This window comes from Tachypleus tridentatus, chromosome 12, assembly GCF_004210375.1.
Source record: "Tachypleus tridentatus isolate NWPU-2018 chromosome 12, ASM421037v1, whole genome shotgun sequence".
Classification (NCBI taxonomy): domain Eukaryota; kingdom Metazoa; phylum Arthropoda; class Merostomata; order Xiphosura; family Limulidae; genus Tachypleus; species Tachypleus tridentatus.
The window spans coordinates 79042522-79065512 of NC_134836.1; the positions used below are offsets into that span (position 1 = coordinate 79042522).

Here is a 22991-nt window from a genome sequence, read left to right on the forward strand (position 1 = left end):
ATTTAATAGTTAATTGACCATAATATCTCTGATTTGATCAGTATACTTACAAATTTCCCAATATTGCATTTTCATAAATATCAGCACTCCTTTATGTTAATAACAATAATATTTTTATATACTGATATCATTGTCTAGAAATTTTCTAATTGTATTTATCTTTTGTTGACTGAATATAATTTTTTTAAGCATCTTACGCCATTAACAAGCGGCAATTTTCGTGCGTTTTATCACAAGTATTAGGTCAATAACTTACTAATGTTTCGCAGCTTTCGGCGTTTAAATTGTAACAATTATTTTCTCCCTAGAGGTCAGATGTATAACGATGGCAGCAAACAAGGTGAGACATGTGTCTCGTAGTTTTATAACATTTATATTATTATGATATTATTATCAAATGATTTTGTGACTTTTATAGCTTAAGATGTTTCAATATGACTATTTAATAAAATACTGAAATTGCTTATATGATTAAGATTTTGTGGTTGGTTAGACATCAAAACGAGCAAACTTTATTGGAGTCAGCCGTTTGTAGACTAGTATCCAGCTTAGGCGCGTAACGTCAAGTTTTTGGCGGACTCTATGATTAATATCTTTTCGTGAAAATAACTAAGCAGATTGTGTTTAATTGAATCTAGTGAACAAGTCAGTTATTGTGGTTAGAGTTTTCTACTCCTTTATCTCGGCTATCACTTTGGTAATTATACGTTGATACGAATACTGTTAAATATAGTAAAATTAATATAAATTATAATGAAGAACGAAGTAGAAAAATAAGCCAAAAACAAAGATGCTAAATTAATTTTAATTCTAAATAATCAATAAGCTGATAAAAATTATGTTGGATTAAGTAAGCAATATATTGAAAGGGGATGTTACTGTTTTTATTACAGAAGTGTTTTTAATCACCATGTTAATGTTATAGGTTGGAGACTTCAAATTCTTTTATTCACGTCAAGTAAGGTTCAGACTTAAAGATTTTGGAACCACTGCACTATATATCTATCCAGATTTTTGGTTTCTTGATGAGTATGGGTGTTTCCAAACAGTTCTTCCAGAACAAACATTTAGAGGTTATTCAGTAAATATAAAAGAGTGGATTCCATTGCAAATCCATTATTTTGTTTACAAAACTGGCTTCCCCGTATAGAATAAGTGTCATGTAAGAAATATTTAGTGAGGTTGATAAAGTGTTCTGTTGAAGGTTTTCCTGGTTTTTCTTTTAGACAGTGTAAGGCTTCCTCAACCAGTATTGAGTTGGATAAAGATTTTGTTGAAAGATAATAGTGTATCTATAATTTAGTTTGAAATTTTGAGAGAATATAGATTGGTTTGAAGTCAAGAGTTTAATCTTATAACTAAAATTTTAGCAAGATTTTGTAAGGGTGAGACTATGATAGATATTATAGATCTGTAAGGAATGTTGTATTTGTGAATTTGAAATTGTTGTTTGAGTACCTATTATTGTGTTAGCATAATGTGCTTCTTTACTCAAGGTATAATATCACTATTAAATTAGAACTATAAAAAATTTTTTAATGATTTTCGCATGCAATCTTTCAAAGTAAAGATTCAATAACAGTTGTTCACAACAAATGCTGGGACATCATAAAAGGGATAGAAACAAAAGACTGAAATAGTAAAACCATTGACAAAGGAGGAGAAAAGTCATGTGATAAACAAGACAAAAAAATTATATTTTCAAGGGATAATAGGTATTTAACAAATAAAACTGTACTTTGTTTGGGCAGAAAATTATTTAAAAATTATATATTTTCTATAGTTATAAATAATAACTATTTGAAATGAGAATAGTTACTGTGTTTTTGTTTAGATTTATTGATGTCAGTATTGTTATATGCATATAAATCGTTTGATATAAATACTTGTTCTGTATTTTATTTGTTAAATTCTAATATGATGCCCAGCTTGTATAAGAAATACCACATAAAAATTCACCATTGATGTTTTCAAAAGTTGGCAAGAATGGCAAATTCTCAGATAAAAATTTCAGGCTTTTGTTAACAACAACATTTTGCTTTCTCTGTACTATTCTGCCATGAGAATCATGTGCAGGTTATTCAAGAAATAAGAAAACAATTAAGGTTACTTGTTGCTTTTGACAAAAGAATAACTATAATAATTATATAACTTGTGTAAAATGTTTAAGTCATTTTGTAACCATTGTTTCTTCTTTGGTCCAAATATAATCTTACCGTTGATTCTTGTAGGTGTGAAAACTTGTAAAATATAATCTTACCATTGACTTTTGTTGCAGGTGTGAAAACTTGACAAATATAAGGATAATTTTACATGGCTCACTAACTCCTTTTCAGTGAAATTTCTTACAAATGATATGTATTTAGGTCAGGAGGCTAAAGGTCAAAATATCTATTCTTCCTGTTGTTTGTGCATACATTGACTCTAGAATCGATGAAAGAAAGATCAGTCAGTCATAGTTATTGGTCATGATATAATAAAGAAATATTCCTAATTAATCGTAGTACAAAAAATGTCTTGTTAGGCTACTTGTTTGATGCTTTGTCTTTCAGGAAGCAGTAGTGATTCTTCTTGATGTTGGACCTGGAATGAATGATGGTGAAGAAGATGGTCCTACATCATTACAACAAGCGAAAGCTTGTATTGGAATGGTTCTTCAAAGAAGAGTAAGTTTCCATCTAAAAGAACTCTGTTTAAACATGACTACAATGGTTTCAACATTTCAGATTTGATATCCTTGAGATGGTAGATACCATGTAATAAAAGTGAGCATTTCTAAAGTTTAGATCTAAGTTTTATTGCATTAACCCTATTGTGAGAGGTATGGGTCAAAGGCCATGTTATTGCATTAACAATTTTATTGAACTACTATTTTATGAATTTATGTTGATAAGTTTAGTATTAAACTATAGGTTATGATTCAAATTTTAGAATATTAGATAAGTTCTTAATTTAAAAGTATATATTACAAGAACACCTAAATATCAATTTTTTGTGTGTCACATGGTATATTGAATGGAGCATTGGTTCAGATTGTATGTTTGTGATGTCCAAATACAAATACTGTAGTTTTATACAAATTAGACTCTTATATTACTGATATTAATAAGTTAGAATATAAAATAAGAACCTTGTATCTTTTTATTTTACTGAGATCTGGCTTATGTATTGCACCAAACACATTTTTGGGAATGGTCCTTTCAATGCATGATCTGAATAATCAATCAAAAGCTTAGAATGTCCCTCTCATGATTTCCTCAGCATTTTAAAGTTCTTAGAAGTCATCTCATTTTTTTGAACCAAGATTTCAAGTAGATAGGTTATGTTTTTAATCTGCTCAAAATAATAAATTTTTCAGACAAAATGTAGCTTAGTTACTAAGCTTGGTAAATTATAGTAGAATTCTGTGGTAATGATATAGCTATTTATGATTTTATGGTTATTTCAAATGTATGTATAAAACCTAAAAACATTTTTGCTTCACATCCTCTAGTTGTGAACTTTTAAAAGGTTTAGCAACCTACAGTAAGTTGTAAACAAGTACAAAGATCATTGTAATTAGAAGATATAATTGTTTGCTGAATTAATTTATTTACTGTTATATATAATGTATAATTTAAATTATACTGAATTTAACTCATTCAGTTAATTTTTTTCTACTGAAAACAAATGTTTGAAATGTATTTAGAAAGTTTTAGAGATTACACAAATAATATTTGAAATTTTGGGGACAAAAAATAAGTTTTTTTTAATCATAACATGAAAATTACTTTGCACTCAGACTATTAACCAAACAGACTATTTTCACAAATAAATCTTCAGTAAAAACACTTTAATAAAAAATCTGATTTTAACGTACAAAAATCTTGCAATCTTTACTTGAAGTTTACCAAATTATGTGAAAATACACATACTGCATCAAAAGTAATAGTATAAATACTTAATTTATATAATTTATTCCAAGTTCATTGTGAAAGGGTAAACTAGCTTCTGTTCAGTATTTATTAAATGTTTTAAGTATAATGATGTGTTGTCTTATTAACATTCTTTATTAGTGTAATACATTTTATCAGTACAATCTAGTAAAAGTAGAATTTAGTTCGTACTTGCTGGTATAACAATCTATTTACATGATCCGGTATGAATTGAAATTACAAGACCTGTGTACATTATGCCTAATTTTAAGAACTGATAAACCTTATTACTTCCCCTCTTGTGCAATATTTTATTGTGTACTGTATTTTACTATTATACCAATTATGCAGTTTTTTGCTATACTCTTTCTTTTTCATGGATTAACCAATGATTCTTAGAGTTAAGTAAATTACTCTTACCAAAATTGTATCGTATTACCTCTTTTATTTTGTGAGTTTTTTAATCAAAACTGTTTAATTCCACCAATTAACTGATACTTCCTTCTATACAATAATAGTACCTTACCAGAGGATGTATTACTACAGTTACAGTAATAAACAACTATTAACAAAAACCAGTGTCTTATTGAGCTTTTAAATTGTAGATGTTTATAACATCAGCACTGTTTTGACACCAATTTTATTTTGAAGTTTAAGAAATTATCATTCTCTGTAGAAAGAATTGTGTATCTAAATTTCATGCTATGCTTTAGATATTTTCAGAATCTAAAGATGAGTTTGCACTCGTGCTTCTGGGTACTGAAGAGACAGCAAATAATCTAGCTGACACTGAAAGTGGAGAGTACTGTCACATCACAGTTGCACAAAACCTGAAGCAGGCAGACTGGAAACTTTTGCAATTTGTACAAGATATTGAAGTGAGCATGGTGTCGGCTGACTGTATCCATTTCATTTGTGTGCGTTGAAACAAGAAGAAAAAGTTCATTCTTTGATATTTGATTTTGCATATTAAATTACCATTGTAAGGATAGAAATTTACTTGTCAGCAGATTGTGAGTAGTGTGTATATATTAATTTTAGCAAAAAAATTCTTTGGAGTTTTCAGATGGGGGGTAATGTGTTATTAGTCACTAGTTGTTTTGTTATATGTAAATAAAATATTCTTTCTGAACAAATAAAAAATTTGGAGTTTTAGTAATATTGTACAATTTTTCTAAGTTAAAATATTGGTTTATTTTAGTTTTGTTACAAAACAGAACTACATTTTTTTATTTTTACTCTAAACATAACCAGTATTGTCACTTAGAACAAAATTACCAAAAAAATAAACTGAACCCCAGCAATGATTTTAGACAAACTAATTATAAGTTTCCTAAGCTTGAACCTAGTTGTTGATGGAATCATTATTGGAATGGATGTCCTCATGCATCAGACACAGGGCCAGAAATTTGCAGGGCAACGGCTGTTACTATTTTCTAACTTTTCCAGTGAGTATTCTCCTGACCAAGTGGATGTAATTATCAACGGGATCAAGAAAACAGGAATGGAAGTAAATGTTATGTGAGTATTTTATTTATTAAATATTTGTTACATTTTGGAATTAACAAATAACTTAATTACAAAAATAGTTTTTAAAAAATCTTGCTTAGTTGGCAATATCATTGTTGTATGTGAAAAAAATCTAATTTATTTTTTCGTTATATTGGAAAACTGATTTAGAAATAAAACTTAAGTTTAGAATACCTTGCACTGCAAACAACAAAAAAATAATACTACTTGTTTCCATCAGACCCTTAAGAACACAACTGAGGTATTTTTCTTTTTTGACAATATTTTGAAATGTTCTTAATATTATTATTCAAATTTAACTAACTATAGGTCTTTGTTAAAATTTAGATTATCTAATGTATATATATAGGTATATGTGTGTAAGTATATAAATACATATTACTAAGTGGATGTCGTGTGTGTGTGTATTCATATGTATTGTGATTTAAATAATAAATGCAATATAGTGTCATCTATTGAATGGCACCACAAACAAAAGTTCACACTATGGGTATTCAAGATTCAAACAATTATGAAAATAACTAAAGTAAGTGCAACAACCATTTCATTATTACAGAACACATTTTTAAATAAAAGTATTCAACTCTCAACAAGAACACAACTTTAACTAGGAGTTAATCTCTGGTTTTAATTACATCTTTAAGTGATGTAATTTGTAAATATAGTGCTGAAAGAAGGGAGTTCTTAATTGTTATATTTCAATAAAGAGAACCTCTTTTAATATATAAAAACATTAGAAAAACACAATCATAATCTGAACATTTCCCAGAAAAATCCTTTGAAAATGTTTGCATTTTTCTAGTTTTCTCAGTAAGGTATGAATGAGTAGTAACTACTAGCACAAATAGCTGCCTGAAGAATAGTATTATTGCTAGTTTATATAAACCATTGCCTTTGATTTGTTACTTAAGACAAAAATATATCTTAAACTCTGCATTTTCCAATTATTACTTGTGGCTTCTAAAGTAGTGTACAAGGATGAGTTTTGACTGCTACTTTCCAGAGTTCCTCTAGTCATTTTACAATTACTTTTCTAGGAAGAGAATAAATTTTTTTTTATCTTGTTAGGATAGAGTCAAAGACATTGTAAAGGTCATTTCTGACCCACAAACCACGAGTGGGTCACTTGGGACCTAAGAATGTATTTAGTCTTACTCTGAAAATGATAAGTCTAACAGAATAATTTGTAAAAGATGCATTGGCTGCTGCAGTGAAATGAGAAAGACAATGACTGCAAAAGAAGCAGAGAGAAAGACCTGAAAATTGTTCACATACTGTGATGAATATGAAGGTGGCCCTGCTCTGTGCATTACTTGTTTCAGTAAAAGACATTAAATCATGTAACTTCATATTTACCTGTAATAATAACTTGATACTGCTTTCTTACTAATTGTCATATGAAGCAAAGCCATCACATACAATCATAGTGGAGGTCATAGTGAAAGTATTTATTTAAAATTGTGTTTTATCTTAAAGAAATGATTGTTGCACATACCATAGTTACTTTCCTAAATGTCTCATATAGTGTTGTTTTTTATCTTTATTTGATTCAATACTGATACTAAGCATGATGCGTTTCTAAAAATTATGGAAATTAAAGAGAAATATCTTAGATGGTGATAATTTGGGGCATCACTAAATAGTATTATATCAGAAGAATTGAGGGAAACAAAAGTGGTTGTCAGTCATTTGGTGACTAAACACTCAAATATTAAACTTAAAAATCCTAAAGCTAGAAGTAAAAGTCCAATGAAACAATAAAATATAACTTGTATATTTATACCCAAATTCAGTATGGATTTTTACTAAAAGGCACACGCAGCAATATTCTGTTGACTATTATAATCCAAATATGTTGAATAATTTCTCCTTAAATACTAAATTTAAAGTCTTTTCATGCTTTACAAAAGTAGTTTGAGTTGGTTTTTTTATTACTGGTTGTTAAAAATGTCACTTGATTGTTATGCTTTTGTCTCACTAAAAGAATTGGGTTTACCATTATACACCATAATTTATAAAATTGTTTATGATAATAGGACTTTTGACTTAGTGTTCTGAATTCAGCATTTTTCAGAATGTAGCTAATGTTTATACAGTTATTATTTAAATATATTTTTGTTATTACATGCTAAATAATAACAGAAAATTATATTGTCTCATAAATCTCTACATTCCAAAAGTACGTGAACCAGTCACACATTTAATGATGGTTAAATGTTATAGATGAGTTATAAATTGTCTGACTATAGAAAATTGTTAAAAAGAGTGTCAGTTATAATAGATTTTGGAAACTTTGTGACCTGGACAAAACTCTCCAGTGATGCTGAACAAAATATTTTGCATGAGACAAAGTTTAGCAACTTTAAGTTGAAACTGCTTAAGATAGCATGCACAAATTTCTGATGCATAAATTACAAAATTTGCTACATTATAAAATTCATTGGATAACACTCAATATTTTCATCATTTTTGTTGAAACTATTGTAACTTATGAAACAAATGAATTCCAATTTTCTCTCATTTTTAACACAAAACATTATATATAAGCTGTTAAATACAATATCTGACTAAGCTGTATTGTTCATAATTGAAACAGATTTAGTTAAATTTACTTCTCTTCTTAGTTTAATTTGTATAAATTTGTTTCTTTTTTTTAGTGGTCCGACATCTCTTGGTCATGGCAACAAGGAGGATGAAGTCGGTCATGAAGACCGAAATCATCTTCGTAATCAGAAACCTAAAACCGCACAACAACTTTCAGGAGAAGCTTTACTTCAAAGGATATTGGATGAAACAAATGGAGAAGCCTACTCTTTTAGGTGTTTATTATCTTATAATCATTACACAATAAATGTAATTTGTTTATTTAACCCCATTTTAGAATAAAAAAAATTAGATAAATTTAGTTATGTTTAGCAAATGTAGTAAGTGACAGTAAACTATTTAGACGATCCACATACATTTTTATTCTATATTAAATTTATCGTATTCAAACAACTTACTGTATGTTAAAAACAAATTATATTTAATAAGCATAAATTGATCTTGTTCAAGACAATTGTCAGCAAAAATTACAATAGCTCGCTTGTCAGGTAATGGTAACATCATTGTGAAAGGTGAGAACACAGTCCTAGCTGGTTGATAAAGTATTATTAGTTTTGATATTTTTTATAATACTGATCAAAGCAGAAGAATAAGGTACCAAGAGAAATATGTTATTGGATATAATTTTTTTAATTTATCTTAATAGAAAAATCAAAGAAGTTGAAATTGTGTATATACAATGAAACTTTATGGTTAATAATAAAATAATATTAAATTTGTTTTTTTGTTGTTGTTTTATCAAATCACTACCTCCAAATGAAACATTGGAAATTCCACAGCCTTGAAAAGGATATGAATATTAAATGAAATAACATAAATTTTCTAAGCAGATACAAGATACTATTGAGAACAATTGTTCAAAATTTCTGTCTTGCTTTTATAAGTTTGTCTTTCTTCAGCACATTCTACACACTTAGGAGCCTCTTTTGATTGAATACTGATACTAGGCATGAACATTACCTCAGGACATAATAACATGTCTAAAAATTGTGGAAATTAAATAAAAATGTTTCAGATGATGATAGTTTGACATAGCTTTATGTGTAATAGAACTGAAGGAAGCAAAGATCGTTGTATATTTTGCGAATATATTACGACCTTTAGTTCGTGAATTGAAACATGATCAGGAAAAGGCTTAAATAGTTAGTAAACAAATGTTATTATATGTTTAACTCTAGAATCAGGTGTAAGCTTGATATTCACCCTGAGACAAGTGGAGAAGAGCTTTAGTTGATTTAGTCATTTAGAACTGTTGTGGATTTGTTTTTATATGTATAGTTATTTCTAAAATCTCCAGATTGTTTTGCTTTTTTTTTTCACAGATGTAAAATTTTACAGTTTTTGTAATTGTATTTGTGACTATATCATTCAGTTTTGTCTATGTTGGTAGACATTATTTTAGCCAGGTTGTTGATATAATAGAATGCTTGCCTGTAAATGTCATTGTTTAGTGGGTTATGCATTTTGTAATATTTCCCAATATATCTTATCGTACACCATTTCTTTGCTTTTTGTAATTTAGTACATTATGCGTGTGTGGTGATTTTAAGTTTAATGGCCTTTGATTTCTAAACCATAATGTGTATATTAAATTTGATGTATAACCAGTATTGACAGTAATTTCTTTTATTGTTAATGTTTTATAATATTCAGTTGATACGGAAACAATGATAAGCCTCTGTAACAAACTATGAAAAATGGCAAGTTTGTGAGACATTGGATGTCTTGGAGAGGCATTTTATGATGGTGTCACTATCAACTGATTTCCTTAAAATTTTGAAGAAATGTATACTATTATTTAAAGTATTAATTACATACTAATTAGTTACAAAAAATGGTTAAACAAGTGTGTTACTGAATAGAATAGATAAATACAGGTTAAAATGAGTGTTTGGAATGTTTTTAATATGATATTTTTAAAGATGGAAATATAAGATTTTTTGTTGTTGTTTTTTTCAGTGAAGCTCTACCTGCTCTAACTAATTACCAGAAAAAAAATGTCCAGTCAGCTGGTTGGAATAGTCCTCTCGAGATTGCAAGAAATTTAAGAATTCCAATTACTGGCTATATTAAGGTTAGTAATTGTTTTTATTGTTATAACTTGTTTATAGATTAGTGATTTCTTTTTATGTAAAATGTTGTAGAATATTTTTCAATGCATATATCTTTACTCTTGATAAGAAATGCTTTTAACATTTTTATAAGGCAAAAATAAGAATTTTTTATGTTTAATAAAAGTGAGAGATTACAAATCACTGTTTAGGTTTGTCAGGCACTGGAAACTCAGTACTCGAAGTTTACTAAAAAAAATTAAAAGGAAACTCGGAAGAATGTTCCATTTTATTCTGTATGTAATAAAATACTACTTCCATATGTATATGTATGTAATAAAATACCACTTCCATTTACTTTGGGTGCAGGAAAACCTCAGAACATTGGAGTAAATTTGTGAAGTTAAAAACAGCTTTGTAATTGTTTTATAAAGATTCACATTAATCAGTATAGGTTATTGAATACAAGTTTAGGAACAAAGAAAAGCATTCAGAATACTTCTTTTCTGTGTAACAGAAAATTTTTGTGTAATCTCTGATGATTGCAATTTGTTAAACATGACTGCCATATGAATTTTCTTATAATAATAATAATAAGACTTTATATTTAGGTTAAAATTTTTTCTTGCTAATAAAAGCAGCAAGAAGAGGAAATTAAGACTTATGTCAAGTTAGGTTTTTGTTGTTAAGTTAATTTTATCAAAAGTCTAACTAATGTTGTAAATATTGACATATTGGCAGTTAAATAACACATTAGAATATTTGTTTTTTATAAAGTTGAAGTTTATGTTTAAAACTCATAAGAGATTAACATGTATTAAAACCTAACCCTTAATCTATTTAAGTGTTTTTTTTTCCGAAACCCTAGAGATTAGTGACAACAGTATTTGAATTCAATGTTACAGAAGATGTAACTGGAAATTCCCATCAATGCTTTTGTGTGTGTGTGAATGACTTATTAAAATTTGGTGAATAACAATCGCTGTTTATAATACATATGCAAATTTATTAAATTACATATTAATACAAGTGATTTTTTAAGTGTTTTATCATGCAGAATGAAATATGTACAATCAGTTGTTTACATTTGTTATTCTTGAATATTATAAATACATACAAAGACGACAGCCTAGCCAAGTGTCATTAAAGTCCATAAACTAATTAGTTTTATTTGATTTGCTGATTTCATTTTAAAAAATCTCAGACTTTCAATGAAACATTATATATGCGAATAGATTAGGTATAACTGGAAATACTATTAATTAAATATACACATTGGTGATAATTGTAATTATCTGTGTGTCAGACAAAGGTACTTGCAGGAACAAGACCACATAATGATCCTCAGTTGAACTCAGTTATTTAAATGAAACAGTAGATAATTATAGTTAAAATAAGAAGAGGAAATTCAACAATTGTTTTGGTCAACTTCCTCAGTTTTTTTCACTTCATATTTATGTTTTTCTCTACATCATTAGTTCTTACATTTTCAAGCGTTTAGCATGCAGTAAAATATTTTTTGATTTCAGTGTATGTTTGATGCATGGTGTAAAAATGTACTGGGTAAAATTGTGTATACTGAAATGATACCTTAAAAGTTAGAAAGTATTTCTATCATGCACAGTTTTTTAATCCAGTGGATACTTTAGCTACTTTCTTTTTTTGACTAATTACATGTCATTTGGTACTTGGCTGATGGTGAAAAATGGTATTTGTAAGAATAGTGAACCTCATTAATGCACTTGAAATAAAGTATTTCTTCTGCATTGTCGAGATATCTGGATAGTCTGATCAATCACTTTGAAAACAGTAGACACTATTTATAACATGCATTCATGAACAATGAATGTAAGGGTTGTAATGAAATTGGTAAACAAAAACAACTGCACCTTCAGTAAATTAAGTTATATTGACAATAAATATATAACTTGCAAAGTAAAAGTGGCATATGTTTTTATCTTCACATGAGTCAAAGTGTTGTTCCAACCAATGACTTACACAAGTTACTGTCAAAACACAGGGCTACAAATTTAAGAAGCACAGAAATATTAAATTCGTAGCCCTGTGTTTTGACATTACTGTAGCATAAATCACTCTGATGACTTCTCCATATTTGTTATAGATTATATGTGTATTCCTCACTGTGAAGGTTGTTTTCTGAAAAAAGTTTCATACACCAGCACACTCTGTGAGTGCAGATGTTTTATGGTCTGTAATTATTTCCCCTTCTACGTATCCAGTATTTCTCAACCACCATTAGGTGTACAGGCATTGATTGATATGTCATAACCACATACTACTCTGTTAGGCTTTGTGAAAGAAATGAAAACTAAAATAATATTCATATGTGAATCACAATAATTTATAAAGGCAGTTAATCAATCTCTGGTGTTGGAAATGTTAAAAAACTCTGCTCTCTTTGACTCTTGTGGAGTTGCATATGAAATATTGAATCATGTTTCCACAGGGACTGCATCTGTGTTACAAGAAATAGCTGTTCAGTCTTGGAAATACGTGAATTATTGATTAAGTTTTTTTCCCTGAAGATTTACCTCCATAGTACAATCACCAGTATAATGTTGCCAGTCAATACCAGTTTTCTTATCTTTATTGGAATATAAAAAAAGGATTTGTAACTATACCTAGCAGGCTCTTAAAAGGATGAGAAAAATTAGTTACTAAATGTGGGTTACATTATCTCAACTTTGACTATAGAATCTTCTTTGTCCCATGTGTACTACGTCAACATAGCCCCTTAACACCTTATTCCTCTTTTCCCATACATTTTGGTAGTTTTCTCCTGAAGATGAGTTAATTCAAACATCACTTTGAAATTCTTGCTGTATGTGTTTTGTTGCCTATTAGTGGTTCACAACTTGAGCTTTACATCCTAGGATCATTATCAGCTTCTTCAAAAATTATTGAATTCATGATTTCACTTACCAGTAACTTATAAAGGTTATACTTTCCAGTCTTGAATTAAAGATCTTATATAGAGAAACAAATCACTTCTTTGGGCTACCTCAGTGTTATTGTGTTTTTAATTAAGGAACTGCAAAGAAAAGCACAAACACTTTTTGGTAGAGTTATTTTTTTTGCAACTACTTCATGTTGCAAACTGTTATTCTTCAGTTGTGTGAGATCACTCTTTGTTGTCAGTTGTAGTGCATTCAAATATAATCACTTGTACAGAAGACTCATCACTGATTTTTCTGGAGCACTGGGTAAAGATCTTTTAATACTGGTTTGTGATACTCACCAAAGTATTCACCATATTGCACAATTCTTTTTATTGCTATAGTTTTCTGGATCCTTGACATTTGTTTTGCAGTATAGTATCACACATCCATCTGTAAATGTGCTCTGTTTCAATATATTTTACATAATATCAGCTTGAGATGTAAAATATTCTAAGTATTCTGTTGTTTGTCCATTACAATAAATATGAAAGCATTGGAAACTCTGACGGAAAATGAAATGGACTTGGGAGTTTTTTCTACTTTAAGAAATTAGCATGTAGCTTGTCATTTCAATTGCTTCATTCTTTCTTGAAAAGGTTCAGCATAGCTAGATGGTAGAGCACTTGACTTGTAATCTGAGGGTCACAGATTTGAATCCCCATCACACCAAATATGCTTGCCCTTTCAGGCACGGGGGCATTATAATGTGGTGGTTAATCCCACGATTCTTTGGTAAAAGAGTAGTCCAAGAGTGAGGAGTGGGTGATGATGACTAGCTACCTTCCCTCTAGTCTTACACTGTTAAATTAGGAACGGATACCACAAGTAGTCCTTGTGTAGCTTTGAGAGAAATTCAAAACAAAAAAAGTATTTCTTTTGCATTCTTTCTCATCATCTTTCTTAAACAGATAAGCCATTCTGATCCCAGTCATGCACATACACATCTTAGGTATTGCAGATAATTGATAGTGGATAACCATCTTGAGGTATGGCTCACACCAAACACTAACAGATTGTATACTACCAAGCTTATGCTATTTAAGTGCCAAAAATACCAAATTTTTGCTGATGTTTTATAAAAACAAAAGTTTGTCAAAACTATAGATTGTTTTTGGATTTTCTAAACAATCACCACATTTGGCAAGAAACCTATTTCACAGTTCAAAAATACTAATTCGTAGCTACAAACTGATATTGATTTTCAACAATTTTGAATTTTTCTGCATTAAGCAAAATTCTTACTTTTAGTGATATATTTGATTGATAAAATAGAGATTAGAAATTTAATTTTACAGCATAACCATTTGTACTGTAGATTAATAAGCAAGGATTTTTTTTTTCCCCAACAAATAGAGGATGCTCTTAGTTATATTGTGGGATAATAGAAAATTTTATGTATAGAATTCAGAGAGGAGAATTAAAGTAAAAAAAGAAATGTTTTCATACACAGGCATCTGAGTTTAAGCTTAAACCATGGAAAACAGCATGTGCTCAGAGGCCAGAAGTTAAAGTATTGAGGGAAACAACTTACCATATGAATGATGAAGTCCAAACAGAAGTTCTTAAACAGGATACTGTACTGGGTAGTACATTTGGTTTATTATTTTCTACATACCAGATATTTCTGTTTATTTGTTCTTGACTTTTGGTTTCAAATTATAAACTTGGGTCATTAATCTGTTGATTCAGTAAACTTTACAAAGAAACTTTTTTGCCTCTGATTAAACAAATGTAAAAGTATAAAGGCACTGGCTGTCATGAAAGCAGTCTTAATAACAAACAGTGTTTGAAATTCCACTTTATAATGAGTATGCTTCTGTTGAAAATGTAGTTTTGTAACACAATTCATGAAAGTACATTTTCTAAAATATTGTAAATTATATGTAACTGTGCACAGATGAATAATATGGCTCCCTTCATCAGTAAGATATGAATATGCTCCCTTCATCAGTAAAGCATGAATATAGCTCCCTTCATCAGCAAGACATGAATATCGCTTCCTTCATCACTAAAACATGAATATGCTTCCTTCATTAGTAAAACATGAATATGCTTCCTTCATTAGTAAAACATGAATATGCTTCCTTCATTAGTAAAACATGAATATGGCTCCCTTCATCAGTAAGACATGAATATGTCTCCCTTCATCACTAAAACATGTTATTTTATGTTAATTATACTCTTATATGTTGTGTCATAACAACTGTAAGAAAACTGCATTTATGTAATGATTTTGTCAGAGAACATAAACCCCCCATTGGCACATTTGTTTAGATGTAGTCAGTATATACTTTACATTACAAAAACAAGGACAGAGTTATTACTATAAAGAAAAACACTTTAAAGTGGGCAACACATTTTAAGTAGATATAAAATGTCTATGCTGTGAATTATATTTGATGATTAATATGCATTTGAACCAACTTGCAAAGATATCACAATCCATGTTTTGATGTGTGTTGTGAACCAAGTGGTTTTATTTCTTATTCCAGCATATCGATATGGGACAACTTTGGTTCCTTTTTCTGAGGAAGATAAAGTTAACATGGAGTATAAGACAGGAGATAAAGGACTGAAGGTTCTAGGCTTTACAAAACAGGACTATGTGAGTTATCAGTTTCAGTCTGTACTCTCTACCACAGGTTGGTTATAAGACTGGAGTATCAAAGTGATATTTTCCCAACTATTTATCTTTAAGTTGTTTTAAAAAGTATCTTCACATATGCATATGCATAAAAGTGTTAGGACATAAGAATAATTGTTATTATTCCATGCCATCACAGAATATAAGTTTCTAAACTATGGTAATGTTTCACTGATCCTTGTTGAAAGCTAAGTGAGCCAGGGTGAAAATACTTATCAAATTTGGGGTCTGAAATAACTGTCATGGTACCCCATGTAGTGTCTTAACTATGTAGAAAGAAGCTGGCATATGATACTAATATATGCTAGAAAAATCAGTTTAATTACACTCCACAAATAAACCATGATATAAACAGTGTTTAATTAACATTATATAATAAGTTTTGTTTTCATGCCAAGGCCCAAAAAGCATAGAGAATTTGTCAGTAGAGCAGAGAGTTTGCATAAAAGCTTTGTGATGCTGGTTGGACTCTCCAACAAACTGCCGCAGACTTAAAAGTACACTGCCAAGTATGCCCTAGATTAAGACCATGAGACTGATGTAGGAAAGTTTGAAAAGAGGAAAGGAAGAGGCAGAACACCTAAACTCGATGATACTGATGTTAGGTATCTTTGTTTATGCAGTTTTTTGGACATAATGAAGCAAAAGATAAATGATCAAGCATCAAATGACAGAAAAGTGTGTAGATTTACAATATCAAGAAGACTCAATGAAAATGGAATATTTGGTCTTGTAAAAACCTTTGTTTTGATGTCCAAATGTTGTCAAGAGATTGAAATTTGCTAAAACATACAAAAACTGGATGTTTATGATTGGAAAAGAGTGTTATGGATGAATGAGTCCAATTTTGGAATATTTGGATATAAGCTATATGTCCAGCATAAGAAAAGTAAAATACCCTTACTTCAGTGCATATTACCTAACATGAAGTATCAGGGAGGCAGTGTTATTGTTTTTCAGGGGTGTTTTTCTTTTGAGGTAACAGGAGATATTTATAAAATAGACGGAATAATGGTCCAAGGTAAGTACCATTAGATACTGATCTGTCTTGGTATACCCAGTGGTTTGCATATTATCACCAAGAAGATAATTATCCCAAAAGCTTATCCAATCCATGCAGAAATTATTTAGCTAAGAAAGAAGTTACTGGAGCCATTCAGTTGGTGCAATGACCTCACAAAGAGCCCTGACCTCACCCTAATTGACCAGATCTGGGATTTGATGTATCAGAAACTTGACAAGTTTAAAGTTATTTTCAAAGAAACTTTATGGTAGTTATTAGAGACTTTTGGAGAAAAGTCTCAAAGGACACTGATTAAATATGTTGCAACAATGCCTGAAAGACTGTCTGCAGTTATTAACCCTTAAATGGCAGCCATCATCAATTGTTCCCAATGTTTAAGGATTAAAGCAAAAAGAGGACATAAAAAATATTATCTGTTTACTGAATTCAAGCAGTTCCACCAAGTTTCTGTTGTACTAAATATGAAGATTAATAAAATGTTGATACCTCACCTGTGATTGTTCTTCGAAAGTTGCCTGAAATCTAACTTTTGACTTTGTCCCAACACTTTTCCACAATACTGTACATAAGTGCTTAGAAAGATAATATAGTTACATGTTTTATTGAACTTACTTAGTGTTGTTTCACCTGAAAAGTTGGTTGTGACTTGCACAGATTACTTTGATCAGAATGCTTGTGGCATTGATATTAGGGTAGTAATTATAACATGGTAAAATGTAGTTTCTAACAGTGATGTAATCGATAATAATTATATCTCATATTGAGGCTGTGTATAATAAAGTTCTACAAACAACAATTCAAAATAGGCCTCATGATTCCTGTGCTGCATAGGTTTTCTTGTAGAAGAAAGAAAGAAATTACACAAGTTTTTTTAACTATTTCTTCAATACTTGTACTAATTGAACAGATGCCTGAAAGCTGGTATTCAGACATTATATTTTAGTATTTGAATTTCTTCTGTGTTTGTAGTCATGTTAACGGATATTTAAACTAGAACAAAGAGGAATATTTACTTGCTGGTAAGTAATGAAATAGGTTAATTATTTCACGATTGAATGTTCATGCTCAGTCATACATACTTTTCAATAAAAGGTTTGTAGTGTAGTAATCTCTTGGTATAAATAGGTTACTTTTCAATATTAAGTGAAAAGCCTTTCTAGACTCTTAGCTTTATTAGAGAGAAAACTTTAAAAACATTTACTGGATGATGAATTGCTTACCAATAATTTAACTTCAGCAACATAATCTTTATTTAAGATTGTTTATTTGGTCATTTACAGTTTGTCTTGTATTTGACTTTTCAGTTTAATAATTGGATTTTAAAATTTCACCTTTGTTTTTACGACATATCACACATACCATGGAGTCTATTATAATATTACTTTTATGATGTTCTAAAAATACGTAGGTCCAAGAAGTCTTGATAAAAATGAAATAGAAACCCTATAACTCGAGAGCTTTCGAAAGGTCATCCTTTCTTCTTTTGATGGAAACTGTGAGTAATAGTGTGATTGAACAAGTGATATGTAAAGAGGGTGTTTAGTGACATCATAGGGGTCATTTGGTTTTCCAGGAATTGTTTATTTCTCTGTGTACTGTTGTGAACATCTCATTTCTGGTGCAGTGTAGCCAAAGGTGAGTGTGAGTGAAAAGGTGTAAGTGATATTTTAATTTTGAAATGGCCAAATGTATGTGTATTTTTAAACAAATATGCTTAGGTGTTTAAGTAAAATAAAGTAAAGATAACACCTGGAGAGTGATTGAAAAAGAATATTATTTTTAACATTCTTAACATGTACCTTAACCTCATGGACTTGAAAATTGTGTGTACTAAATTTCCTCCTGAGAAGTTTCAGTGGAGTACAATGTGAAAATTGTAGTAGATGAGAAAAACAAAACTTAAACAGTGTGTCATTTCCCAGTTTATTAAAGAATGGTAAAACCTATTCTTATTAAGAGTGGAATAAATATTTAAACATTCAAAATTGTTTTAATATGATTTACTAACATTATGAGAGGGCATGACTTAAATATTTTAGAGAATAAAGAAATATTTTGTGTTGTTTGTTAAATCATGAGGCACAGGCAGGGTGTAGGAATGTCCAAAGATCTTCAGTACATTGATTCTGATCCTTCTGGATCGAGCTTACATGTGCATAATTGAACAAAAACATTTTAATCAAATTCCTGTTGGATGTACAGTCATGTATTTCTGTTTCATCATTTGCCTGTTGCAGTGAATAAAGACAACATTTCTATTTTAATGAATCTGATTTTGGCATTAGATGTAGCTTTTAAGAGTTTTTGTTGTCTTTTTCAAATGTATATTTATGTGGCACTTGGAAAAACTAGTTTTAAATTCAAATAAGGGATTTGGTTGTTGATAATGCTCAGTAAATTAAAATTAGTTCTACATATATCACAGTCACCACAATGACAACTTATTAGATTTAGGACTAATGTTAGAATGTTCCTTTTAACTTGCGGTAAAATATTCAGGTCCTGAACAAATCCTTCATTGCACATTGTGAATGTGTGCACAGCTATTCTGTAACCCTGGTTATAGGTACATGGTCAAATGTTGAAGACGAGATGTTACAGTCTAATTATACTTTAAGGTTAGTGTTCTTCCTGTAATATTTTTGAAACTGTAAAATGTGACATGTTGATTTGTTTAATAATAGTAATATGCTGTAATTGATTTTTTCATTTTCTACTTATATCTTTTATAAGACAAGATTTCTAGTCCAGCTGCCAACTTTGTTCTACAAAGCTGTGACATAAAATATATTGTCATTAAATATGACTTAAAAGTGTTTATTGGATTTATTCTGACTGACAGTGTGTTTGACTTTTAGTACATAACAGGTAGGATCAGTAGCCTTCAGATACTTGTTATTTTTTAATGTAGACAAGTTATTTTTTGCTAACATATTTTTCCATTTATTTTTTTAATTTTTTCAATCACATTTAATGAAGTGACTTCTTTGTAAGCATTTTCAGTATCAACATGTGGCTATAATATTTTTCTGTGCATTTTTTAATTTGAAAGGAAAATTTATTGAAATTTAATTGCCATTAGATTTACTTATTTTGGCCCAAATTGTCATTGATAGAGAAAGTTTTAAGACTCTTTTTGTTTTTTCTTCTTCTTCTAGGTTAGACAACATTGGTTTTTGGGAGACAAGACAATGTATATTGTTGGGAAAAAGGACCATGAGGTAAAACTAATAAATGCTTACAAAGATTTGTTAAACCTTTGTATACTAATCACTGAAATTGTAAAACTTGAGCTTTACCCAATAACTGTTGTGGTTTTTTTATCCTTATTAGTTTAATTGTAAATTGATGTTTTATTAGTACATTTGTATGTCATGCTGTGTTTTTTCATAATAGTCAGAACTGTGTAGATGTTGCTGTATTATTTTAGGACTTTTGATATTATTCTTTGTTGGAAGGTTCTGTACTTAATGGTACTGTGTTTACTAAGGACTTAATTCAGTGGTAGCATTCTTGTCAGTTTGTGTTGTGTTCAAAGACTTTTTACTGCTAGCTTTGTCTTACAGTTGAAAAGGTATGTTTATTTAGCGTGTCATTAGTTAGTGCTTATCTTGAGCTTTGTTCACTTTAATTCTCTATTCTATGTGAGATAAAGTATTGGAATAATCAGAAGAGCTGAGTAAAATAATAATTATAACTACACTTAATTTAAAAATACATCAGCTTAAAAAAGAGTAATAACATTGTTTTTCTCTACATTTTGGAATCTCACAGACTTCTACAGTAAACTTATTAATAAAAGTTGGTTTTATTTTTATTTGTGTTCACTGATAGTTTGTCAAGTCAAAATTTTTTATTGTTGCTGCATTAGAGGTTTGCTTACTGGCTGTGCTTAATATACATGTTCAAAAGATATATGAAAAAATAAAATGTCTATTAATAATTTAATACTTTGTTGATTAACTGCACTTCAATAGTTTGTAAGATAAACTACATTTTATTAAAACTGGCTTGAGTTAATACCAATTTGACATTATTAAAATACTAATTGAACAACTTGATATAGTCAGCACAGGTAGTTTTATCAGCCTTCATTCGTGCTCTGTATGAGACAAATATGGTGGCAGTAGTTAGATATGCATACTCTGCAAGAAGTTCCCCAAGGATCGGGTTTCTGTCTCCAAGAATCAAACCGAGCTATGAGGTAATAATAATTGAGTATTCCTGATTGATAATTTTGAACAACATAATACTTGTGTATTAAAGGTATTTTCTATACTCTTTAGTGAAATGTATCTTGCCAATTTCTATTACTAACATTGCATTGTTTTACCGAATAATAATTAATGATTTGATAGAATTAATCAGTAATAGCATAAAAGTAAAATGAGGAAGTTGATGTTTTATTGCTTCCACCATCAAAGGTGGATGGAGGTTATATATTTTACTCCTGTGTGTATATGTATTTGTCAGCAATATTTCTCAGAAATGACTGAATGGAATTGGATTAAAACTAGTATACATTTGACTATAGTCCACTTAGAATGCACAAAACTAAAGACCATACTATGTAGAAACTATGCTGACAAACACAACACCAACATAATTTATAAAACACAATGCAACAACTGCCACAATTTCTATATTGGAGAAACAAGCAGAAAAATGGAAACTTGATTCAAATAACACAAGAAAACACCTTCACACATTGTGGAACACTGCAACTCAAATAAACAGAACATAACCACAGAAACTCCCAGATACTAAGTAGGGAAACAAATATAAACAAACACAAAATCAAAGAAGCCCTACTTATACAGCACATAAAACTAAAATTAAACCAATATAAATGAACACCTTTATACCGATACTAATTATTAACCTAACACCCGCCTGCAGCACCCCTACAGTCCTGTACATGTTTACACTCTTGTCCTTAAGACACATGTCAGGCAACGGTCACTTGCAAACTCTCTTTGGTAATCTGAAGATGATGTAGTAAGGTTGAAACATTGTTTCCTGCTGATCAATAAAAGTGTTAATACCCATACCATCCTTCTTGAGATACGTTAGAAGAGTTTAGTGTTTAGAACGTCAGGGTCATGAATATTCAAAGGAATCTCCACCTGTTAACATGGAGACTGATTTTTCACACTGTTTTTGCTCAGTCAAAATTGATCGGATTTTGATGAAACTTTGTAGACGTGTAGAATATTATCCCTCATTATCCTGTTGATAAAAATCATGCATTAGTTACATCTCTGTGCCCCACTTATATATATATATATATATATATATATAATCAGATTTTGGAATGATTCTAACGATAAATTTTGTTTGTTTATTGAGTTTCTAAACAGTAAAGTTGCTTTGATGTTATTTCTTTGGTTTTGGTAAACACAACATTCTGTATAACTAAATGTTTAAAGTTTAACTAAATTTTGACATTTTATAATATTCTATGATTTAAAAGCAGATTGATATCTTTCATGAAATTTTGAATTATAAATGTTGTTTTAGATTGTCTGAATCCTGAAAAAATGTATGAATATTAAATTCATTTTTAGAAATCTGTGAATATGTGTAATTATTTCCCACACTTTTTAATTCAGTATAAAGGTTTGAATTAAATTGGGAATTATGGTTGTAATAACTGTTCTATATTCAGAAGAAAACTAACTTGGTTTAATGTCATCATGTGGAAAACACACAGTGACTTCCTTTTTAAAATACATAGGATTACATGCTTTTAAGTAATTTAATGATGCAGTGATGTTTTTTTTGGGGGGGTTAGTTGTTAGATTTTAGATTTAATTATAAATATACCTTGTGTTTTTTTATAATCAAAATAAAACACACCTCTTTTGTGAATTTTGTTAACATGACTTAAATTTATTTCTTTTTAAAAATTCTGTTCTCAAAGACTTATAATTCTTTATGGTAAACATAGATTCTTTTGGCTATAGTGTCTGGTATTTATTCAACTTCCATTTATGGAAGACCTCAGAAGATTTATATTTGCACCATTTGACCTCAACAAAAAAAACACGTACCAAAGGTAGGTGTAATAATGTTGGTGTAATAAACCTTCTGATCAGCTGATGAAGATTTCTTTTAAAGTATTTAAAAATTTATTGACTGTACTAGTAGGTTACTGTAAAATTTTAAATTTATAATACCAGTAGGTTATGCTAAAGTTTAGTTTATCAAGAGTGCTGGTAGATAAATTGAAGGCTTATCTATGGTGCTTCTAGATATTGTTAA

The 22991-nt window shown here is 29.5% G+C and overlaps 1 protein-coding gene across 1 annotated transcript in view; it reads left to right on the top strand.

Annotated features, from left to right (window-relative positions):
- The first annotated feature begins 202 nt into the window (after positions 1-202).
- LOC143235674 (X-ray repair cross-complementing protein 5-like) overlaps positions 203-22991 on the top strand; it is a 31586-nt gene continuing 8797 nt past the window's right edge. The window contains exons 1-11 of the mRNA XM_076473894.1: positions 203-340; positions 2553-2666; positions 4628-4814; positions 5264-5435; positions 8102-8263; positions 10008-10122; positions 14510-14642; positions 15552-15664; positions 19886-19948; positions 20794-20931; positions 22694-22785. Of these exons, the coding sequence (XP_076330009.1) occupies positions 326-340; positions 2553-2666; positions 4628-4814; positions 5264-5435; positions 8102-8263; positions 10008-10122; positions 14510-14642; positions 15552-15664; positions 19886-19948; positions 20794-20931; positions 22694-22785 (1304 nt within the window). The 5' untranslated portion in view covers positions 203-325. The remainder of the gene's footprint in view (positions 341-2552; positions 2667-4627; positions 4815-5263; positions 5436-8101; positions 8264-10007; positions 10123-14509; positions 14643-15551; positions 15665-19885; positions 19949-20793; positions 20932-22693; positions 22786-22991) is intronic.